Consider the following 9,064-nt stretch of genomic DNA (forward strand, 5'->3'; position numbering starts at 1 on the left):
TGGTGCTAAGACCACAAGGGAACCAGTGCACTGAGAGGCTGCAGGGAGAGAATTGCAGAAGCCCATGAACCCAACATTCCCTCTGCCACAGTTTCCTAACTAGCGAGTTGTGACATTTTAGTCCATCCCAGCACTACCCTTTGTGAGTCATGAGTAATGTTGTTTAAAATCCTTTCTGACTTCTCTTTCAATGTGCTCTTTCAAAAAGCACACTGAAGTGAAGCCTGGGTGTTGGAGCCATGACACCATGATCCAGAAACCTGCAGACACCCGCTGGCCTCATACCCTTTTGTAGGTTAAGGATGCAGGAAGCAAGACCATGTTCCTGTCTGGCCTTTTAGTTTTCGTCCATCTGAGGAACTGTCTCAGGGCCAAGTTTTCCCATGATGCTAGATTCACCCTTGGTTCTCCAGGAGAGTGTCAGTGACCTGCCCATGTCCAGTGGTTTTCCTTCTGCTTCCTGCTACTGCCCTGGTATTATTTCATGAACATCCCTTAGCTGATGAGTTTTGAGCATATGAACTTTGGGTGGGGGGGAACATATTCAGACCATAAAATATAGTTTATCAATCCTTTCTTTCATGGATTTTGCCTTTGATGTCATATCTAAACCCAAGCCAAGTCCATATTAGAGACCTTGGGTTTGGGTATCATTGCCAAACCCAAAGTCATCCAGATTTTCTCCTCTATTATCTTCCAGGAGTTTTATACTTTCGCATTTTACATTTACATCTATGTCACTTGAGTTACTTTTTCTGAAGGGTGTAGGTCCAGTTGTTCTAGAACCATTTGTTGAAAAGACTATCTTTGTTTCACTGTATTGCCCTTGTTCCTTTGTCAAAGATCAGTTGACTATATTTATGAGGTTTTGTTTCTGGACTTTCTATTCTGTTCCATTGATCTCTTTGTCTATTCTTTAGCCAATACCACACTGTGTTGACTACTGTAGCTTTAGAGTCAGTCTTGAAGTCAAGTAGCATCAGTCCTCCCACTTTGCTGTCCCTCGATATTGTGCTGGCTTTTCTGGGCCTCTCCCAGTTTGCCACAGGTAAAGCATCCCCTCCTCACTCAGTGGGTGGCCATTTTCGTGGGAGGTAGGAGGAGTCTGTGTGCTCAGTGAATTCCCCTTCACCTTCTTAAGAATATCTCCTCGTAAAAATACCCCTTACTTCAGTGCCAGCTCCCCCAAAACCAGGGACCCAGACTTTCAGACATGCCTTTGCTTAAAACAGCCATGGATTCCCACTGATGAGAGAATAAAATGTGAGTTCCTCACTGTACTACAACACCTCACTTGGACATCATTCCTCATCTCCTTCTCCCTCTTCACCGATTAGGTTGCAGCCACACTGGCCACCGTCACGTCCCTTGGCCGTGCCAAGCCCTCTCCCACCCCTGACTTTGAGCTTCCTCAGCTTGGCTACCTGGAAAGCCTCTTCTCCCTCTTCAGGTCACCCCTCAAGTGCCACCTCTGCAGAGAAAAGTTCCTTCACCTTTATCACTATTGGAGTAATGTCCCTATGTTCTCTCCATCACCACCCCTTTTATTTCCTTCAATAGAATTTATCAAAAATATCCAGGTATCTTACTTGTTTATTTAGTTGCTAACTAGCTGTCTTATGGATGGCACAGAAGCTTCTTGAGGACTTGGAGTTGCCGATCTTGTTCACAACTCTATTTCCAGCTTCTAGGGTAGAATCTGCACATAGTAGGTTCTCAATAAATATCTACAAATGAATGAGTGAATGAATGAGTTAGAGGAAATCTTCCATTCATGCTTTTTTCTGAAGTTAAAAAGACAGGCTGCTTTCTATCTAAAGAACAAAATTTTCTCTTTTCTTAATACCCTCTTGCGAAGCGTAAGACCTTCTTTTAGGCTTTGGAAACCAAAAACAAGGAAAGAAAGTTCCTTTCAGGCAAAGACAACGTCTGCTTTTCGTCTTGCCAAAAACCTCAGCTGAAGGGGAGAAAGGGTGCAGGGCAGGTTATTTTACTGAGTGAAGGGTGTGAAGATTGGAAAGTAGGGAAGGAAAAAGAAAAATTCAAAGAGGAAAAACCCAAATCAATCTCTCTAGAGGTTGTCCAGCACACCTCACTGAAGGTGTCCTTGTGGTGGGTCCTGACAGCTGAGTGACGGTGGGGTGGAGAGTCACAGCCTTTCACACAGAGGCGCTGGCATCAGCTCAGTTAGCCGACCAGCCTCATTCCTGGTCCTGGACTCCTGTTCCAACAGGACCTGGCCTTCAGGCAACACAAGAGGGGGGGCGGGGGGAGTCTGAATGGTGAGTGAGAGCCCTGCTCCTTCTTAAGCGCCCGTGAGTCAAGCCAGGGCTGGAACGCCAGCCTGCCGGCCAGACAGCCTGAGAGCCAGCTGTCCTGCAGAGCTAGGAGAGGAGCCCGGGAGCCTGCACCTGCATCCACACCTCCACCAGCCCCACAACTCCCATGGCTGACCAGCTGACAGAGGAGCAGGTGGCCGAGTTTAGGGAGGCCTTCTCCCTGTTCGACAAGGACGGGGACGGCACCATCACCACCCAGGAGCTGGGCACCGTCATGCGGGCCCTGGGCCAGAACCCCACGCAGGCCGAGCTCCAGGGCATGGTGAGCGAGATCGACCGGGATGGCAACGGCACCGTGGACTTCCCCGAGTTCCTGGGCATGATGGCCAGAAGAATGAAGGACAGGGACAACGAGGAGGAAATCCGGGAGGCCTTCCGTGTGTTCGACAAGGACGGCAATGGCCTAGTCAGCGCGGCCGAGCTGCGGCATGTGATGACCAGGCTGGGGGAGAAGCTGAGCGACGAGGAGGTGGACGAGATGATCCGGGCGGCAGATGTGGATGGGGACGGGCAGGTCAACTACGAGGAGTTCGTCCGCATGCTGGTCTCCAAGTGAGGGGCAGGCAGGTGCCGCAGCCCGCTCGGGCTGCCCCCACGGGCTGCCCCCACTCCGCTTTGCTGGGGATCTATCTGCCTCTGGCTGCTTCAAGAGCCTCAGGCCTCGCATTGCTTCCTCCACCCACCAGCGTCCTCAAGCACCGCTTCTTCTTGGGCAAAGTGAAGTCAGGCCCCGTTTCTGCATCTCACTTTGTCTCCTGTTTCCTGCCAACCTCCCCCACCCTGTTCTCACCCAGCATGACGCAGGCTTGCTGCAAGCCCAGCAAACCCTGGGTGCTCTGTCCCTCAGGATTAGAAGGAAAAGGGATGGCTGTCTGCATGGACAATGAGCAAAAGGATCAGAAAGTTGTGACATCACAGAGTCCTCTGGGTCAGGTCCCTAAAAGGCACTTGGCACTGGGACCTGGGCAGCTGTAGCCCTCAGACTTCATCTGCTGCAGGTGAAAGAAATCTCACCTGGCATGAGCGTGATTACAGAGACTCTGGCAATGGAGACCAGGACTCCTGAGAAACAGCACTTCCCTTCCACAGGGCGCCTGCCTGTTCCTCTCTGTCTTCGCCAAACCTCTGTGATTCATCTTTTGAAGGTGGGAGTAAAACCAGATTTGGTTGTGACATGTCTGTATTCATCTACTTGGAGGGAAACTTTAATGAAAGGGAGAGGGAAGCCACAGGGGGAATAAATAAAATGCTTCTGTTCCTATAATGTTTCTTTCTTTCTTTTTTTTTTTTTCCTGAAATGATCTTTGTTAAGTCCAGTGTTGAAATGATGTCGGAATCTCCACTTTTGAGTCTTGAAAATGCAGTGAAGTCTTGTCTTGGTAGGCATAGCATAAAGGGAGAAATCTGGGTAAGGTAAATTTTGAATTTTTATTTCAAATTAAATGAATTAGTCAGCAGCAGGCCGTGGTTGAAAATCCATGCAGCCTCCTCAAGGTTGGAGGCGATGATTATAGCTGGAAAGATGCTCTGATCACTGTTGGCATTTCTCCTATGTTCACTCCCTGGTGCTGTGCAGGCTCTGTGGTTAGAAGAAGGTGAAGGGGAGAAAGTGCTAACCGTGTGTCCAGTATGTGTGGGGCAAGAGCCAGGTGCTTGCTTGTTACCAGAGGTCACATCGGATAACCCAGAGGTTGAAAGAGCGTCCTTAGAGATTATTTTAGTTTCAAAGGAGGCCAAGTGTTGGGGGACAGACACTGCCCTGGGGCTCATCAGAAATGGCCACCAGCCCTGGGACAGTCACAAAGCAGCTGGCCAGTCTTGGATAAGTCCTTCTTTCTTGACAGCCCCTCCCCACCATGTGTGTTTCCTCTTATGTAAAGTGAAGAATATGGGGCCAGACAGACAGGGATTTCAGGCCTTGTGATTGTTGCTGCTGACTGTCCTCAAATCCCTTAGCCTTGCCGTGATGAGGGCTGACACTCACGCAGCCCCTCCCGGTGGCCAGGCACGGTTGTGAGTGCTCTGTGTGCACAGTAAGCTCACTGCCACACTAAGCAGTAGCTGCTATTAGTGGCTTCCGGTCTTACCAATGAGAGAGCTGAGGCACAGAGAGCTTAGGAGACCAGCCCAATGTCCTACAGCTGGTAAGTGACAGAGATGGGTTCGAATGCAAGGCTGTGCCCATGACCACACCTCTTTGCTTCCACTGTGACCTGATGATTGTCATGCTGCCTGTCTTGGGCATTTGTGGGGATTAGAAATAGTCTTAAAACACCTGGCATGCAGTTGGTGCTTAACACACAGCAGCTACTATTGCTATCACCTGTGGAATCCCCCTGCTGGCTCTAACACTGTGGGACTTGGCAACATAGTTCCACCCCTAGGAATAGTCCAAGGGAAAAGACAAGGCTGGAAGAGGGCAGGAGCTGAGGGGGCTTCAGGAGCAGGTGTCGGGTGGAACTAGTCCCAGCACGATGCAGCTGTGAGGCCAGTGGTGGAAGGGGAGGGTGGTGCTCTGTGGCCTGGCCTTGCAGACGGGACCTGTGAGCCAGTCCTCCCTGCAGCCCTCAGCAGTCAGGATCAGCTGCACACCTGCGTGTGAAGTCAGGAACAAGCCCGTGAGTGAAGGATAGAGCGTCCAGATGTCACTCACGGGACACAGCTCCCTCGGGGCAACCACGAGCATAAGAACCAAGCTAGTCGTCACCTCAGATGTTCAGACATGCATTACGGTTCCACCTGCCAAAGGAAACATTAACATCACCCCCAGGGATGAATGTGATTCTGATCTCAGTGTCTTTCATGGGGCATCTCCTAAATGCTGCAGGAAAGAAACAGGTGGGAAAGGATGGGGTCAGGGTCTCCCTCCAAGACCAGTGTCAACTGGTCTATACTAGCCAGCCTGTACCTGGCTGGGCAGTTGGCACTCTGGCCCCTTCTTTTCCGGTGTCAGCCTCACTAAGCCCTGGGCAGTACAGAGACCTTTATGCCTGCTCACCTTCAGCTGGAAGTCCAGGAAGTGTCTCTTTGGGCTTCCACCTAGGCTCCTGGTAATACAGCAAATTCTTCTGTAATTGTGTTTTAACATGCTTGAGAGGTTTTTAGAGAATCCGTGGGGCCAGGGCAGGGACTAGGCCGGTATGTGGAAAGACCTCCTAATAAGCTATGACCCTCCCTTAGGTGTTCCAGTGACAGCCCCAGAAGCTGGGCCACAGATGGGGTTCACACAGGCTTGATGAAGGTGACCATTTCTCCCCTGTCTCCAGAGAGACCTCAGGCCACCCGCCCTGTCATTGTCACCAGCGCTGTCCTGACTCTAAGCATCAGGTTCTCTCGGTCATCACCCCTACAGCAGCACGTCGCTCTGGGCTCCCACGCAGGCAGATTAGTAATAAATGGAGTTCTCTTGTTTCCACGTGGGAAATCTAAGGTGACGTGGTCAAGGTGGTCCCACAGAGTTGAATATGCTTCCTTCCCTCCCTTGAGTTTACATTCCTGAATACAATTTTTAAAAAATTCTTTTTCCTCTGTCCTTGCTCATTTGAACAAGATCATCAGCCTGCTCGGCCACAAGCTATGGCCCTTCTCCCAACCTGCTAGGTTAGGGACGGGGCTGCCAGGCCCAAGGGGGACAGGGTTGGGCAGACACGCCCTGATTCTAGGGGAGTCCCCTGCTTTGGCAGCCACTTTGACCCTCCCTGCAGGCGCCAGCCAAGCCAGCTCAGTGCGTCCTGTCACACAGCAGTGTGGGCTCGGGGCCTGGGGACACCTCCACCCTGCCCAGCTCTCACTCCACCTTCTTTTCCTTCTTCTTCCCCATGCTGCCAGGACTTGTTCTGTCCCCAGACACCTAGATAAATGTCTTGTTCATAAAATACAATCACCATAATCTGCAGATGTAGTTCCATGGCCTAGTTAGGCAAGGCAGTGGAGGCCTGGGGGCTGGAGCTGCAGAAAGGAGCCACTGGGTCCTCCCTACCCAGGGGAGGCTCTGAGGACGGGAGGGAGGAGCTGGCTGCAGATCCATGCCCCTCGCCCTCTGTTCTCCTAGAACAGACTTTGAAGCAGTTTTCACCCACATTTCTTCCTCTCGCTGAATAACTGGACTTAAACAGCTAATTCCCTTCATCCATCCCTACCAAGGTGCTATCTGACTGCCACTCAAACATTCCATCTGTCCTTGAGGAAGGAATTTATAAATATCACTTTGGCTTCCATGTGCTTACACCAAGCTTCTCATAAATCAGGGCTGAGGCTCCCGGACCTCCTAGACTATATAAAGCCACCCCTCTGCCTCCTGGGATCCAATTTTAAATCAAGCACAGCCCAGCCCTGCCGGCTCCTGTTGATCCTCAGGGATTCCAGGGGCCACTCAAAGGTTCCCGAACCAGGCAGCTAAAAATGACTCTGTTGTTCCCACTGGAGAAATTTAAAATTAAAACTCACGTGTAGGGTAGAGACTGCTCCTTGATAAATGTGCATATACAGACACATAGAAAAAGGCCTGCATGTATCCCACCTACCACCCTCTCTACCATTCTGCTCCTCTGATGGTTGTTTCTATAGCAACCGGCTTCTCAGAAGCCTGGACCTGTCCAGAGAGATGGGACCTGGGCTTGGAGCAGCTGGTTAGTAAAAGGGCTGCACTGCCCTCCTACCAGGTGCTGGGTGCTGGGGATTGAGGGGACTGGAGCACCTCCCTTCAAGTGCGGGGAAAGTCAGGCAGTGGTCATGCAGACAGGCTTGAGTAGACCTGGTGAGGAGGGCAGTGTTTCCACACTCCAAGGAGAAAGTACTAATGGGGACAGTCAAAGAAGGAATCTCACAGTCCCATAACCACCCTCTCAGGTCTTCCATTTCTTCCTAGTGTGCCTCAGAATGACTGGGGACAAAGGAGCCAGGCACTTAGTCCGGAGGAGGGGCAGCATCTGGAGGCTAAATACTGTGTGGACCTTGGTATTGGTTGTCCACACAGTATTGGCTGTGTTGGTTGATTGCTGGGTGCTGCCCTGCAGACCTGAGGTGACTGGACAGTAGTGGAGTGGACCCCATGGAAACTGACCCTGTGCAATTCTGTCAGCCACAGGGAGAAGCGCATCTCCCTTGTCACCTGCTGAGCTGGTCTCATCTACAGCCCACTGTGTGCCCTGAGGACCCTGGTTCCAAGGCTCCCAGGAAGCACGTCTCTCACTGAGGACACACTTACACGCAGGGCCCAGACTGTGCAACGTGCGTATGGTGCATTAGCTCATTGAATCCTCAAAACAAGGGGGTGTGGCTGCCACCGTTTTAGTTCACTTTAGAGAAGATTGAGACCTCAATAGTTTAAATACCGTATTTTTCAGGCAATAAGACGCACTTTTCCCCCTAAAATTTGGGAGGAAAATGGGGGTGTATCGTATAGTCCGAATGTAGCTTACATTTACATTGGAGAAATATTATGTTATTTATGTTATTAAATATTTTACCACATTTTTTGCTTCAAAAATTTTTTTCCTATTTTCCTCCTCTAAAACCTAGGTGCATCTTATGGTCTGAAAAACATGGTAACTCCCCAAGGTCACATATCTGGTAAGATAGGGTTTGAACCTGAGTCCAAAATCAGTACCTTCTCACCACCAAAGAGAAGGCCCTCAGAGCAAACATCCTGAGATTGAAGGTAACTGGTCTAACAGAAGCTCTGAGCACTGCAGCCAAGAGACATGCATAGAAAGGCCTGGAAGAGAAAACAGCTGCTGGGCAGATAGGACCTGGACTAAAACAAGACATTAAACACTGCTAGGCAGTCAGGAGCTGAGAGAACTGCCGAGCCAGTGTTGGAATGGGTTGCTGCCGAGCAAGCGTTGTCAAACTGCCCCAGCACTCTGGGCCCTACACAGGGCCCCTCATTTCACAACCCCCTTGCACTGGAGGTCACTGCTGTTCCAAGGAACTGCAGGCAGCCACCATCACCAGGAGAGAACTATGCACTGGGCCACATCTTTGTGGTGGTAGGTGCAAACAATTCACAGTCCTGGGCAGGCATCTCTCTGGTCAAAGCTGGACACAGACCTTTGTCTTTGGTACAGAGGAGCTGAGAATGTCTGGGCCTCTCAGCTTCTATCACGGAAGAACTCTGCCTCCTGCCCAACCTCACGTTGTGGGTCCAGATGATGGGCAATGAGAAGAGACACATGTCCCCTGTTATGGGTTGAATTGTATCCCTCCCAAATTCATGTGTTGAAGTCCTGACCCCTAGAACCTCAGAATGAAACCTAGGGTCTTTATAGGAGCAGCCAAAAGAAAATGAGTCCATTAAGGTAGGCCCTGATCCAATATGACTGGTATTCTAATAAGAAGGGGAAATTTAAACACAGAAACACAAACTGAGGGAAGATGATGTGAAGAGACACAGGGAAGAGACATCTGTCTCCAAGCCAAGGGGAGAGACTTCGAGAGGAACCACCTTGATCTCAGCCAACACCCTGATCTCAGACCTCAGCCTCCAGAACTGTGAGACAGTGAATGTCTGTCGTGTGAGCCCCCCAGTCCGGGTACTTTGTTATGGCAGCCCTAGCAAATTCACCCACTTTGAAGACAGTTTGGAGGTGTTCACAGGTTCTTTTCTTACTCTGAGTTCCAAAAGGGTTGCTGGGACTTGTCTAGGACTAGCTTTCTCCTAGTCCAGTTCTGATTTCACATGAGTGATGAAGCGAGTCACATGCATTAGATTCTGAAGACGACCC

General features: G+C 50.5%; 1 protein-coding gene across 2 annotated transcripts; it reads left to right on the forward strand.

Annotated features, from left to right (window-relative positions):
• The first annotated feature begins 2,166 nt into the window (after positions 1-2,166).
• Positions 2,167-5,832, forward strand: LOC112322988 (calmodulin-like protein 3). Of its 2 annotated transcripts, XR_008426705.2 has the most exons (2): positions 2,167-3,484; positions 5,520-5,832. XR_008426705.2 is itself a non-coding variant. In XM_053922945.2 (1 exon), the coding sequence occupies exon 1, from the start codon at positions 2,446-2,448 to the stop codon at positions 2,893-2,895; it is 450 nt and encodes a 149-aa protein (XP_053778920.1). In that variant the 5' UTR covers positions 2,167-2,445; the 3' UTR covers positions 2,896-3,603. The 2 variants fall into 2 exon arrangements, 1 of the variants encoding a protein (XP_053778920.1); XM_053922945.2 differs by lacking the exon at positions 5,520-5,832 and having other exon boundaries at positions 2,167-3,603.
• The last annotated feature ends 3,232 nt before the right edge of the window (positions 5,833-9,064 follow it).

Source organism: Desmodus rotundus, chromosome 4, assembly GCF_022682495.2.
Source record: "Desmodus rotundus isolate HL8 chromosome 4, HLdesRot8A.1, whole genome shotgun sequence".
Classification (NCBI taxonomy): domain Eukaryota; kingdom Metazoa; phylum Chordata; class Mammalia; order Chiroptera; family Phyllostomidae; genus Desmodus; species Desmodus rotundus.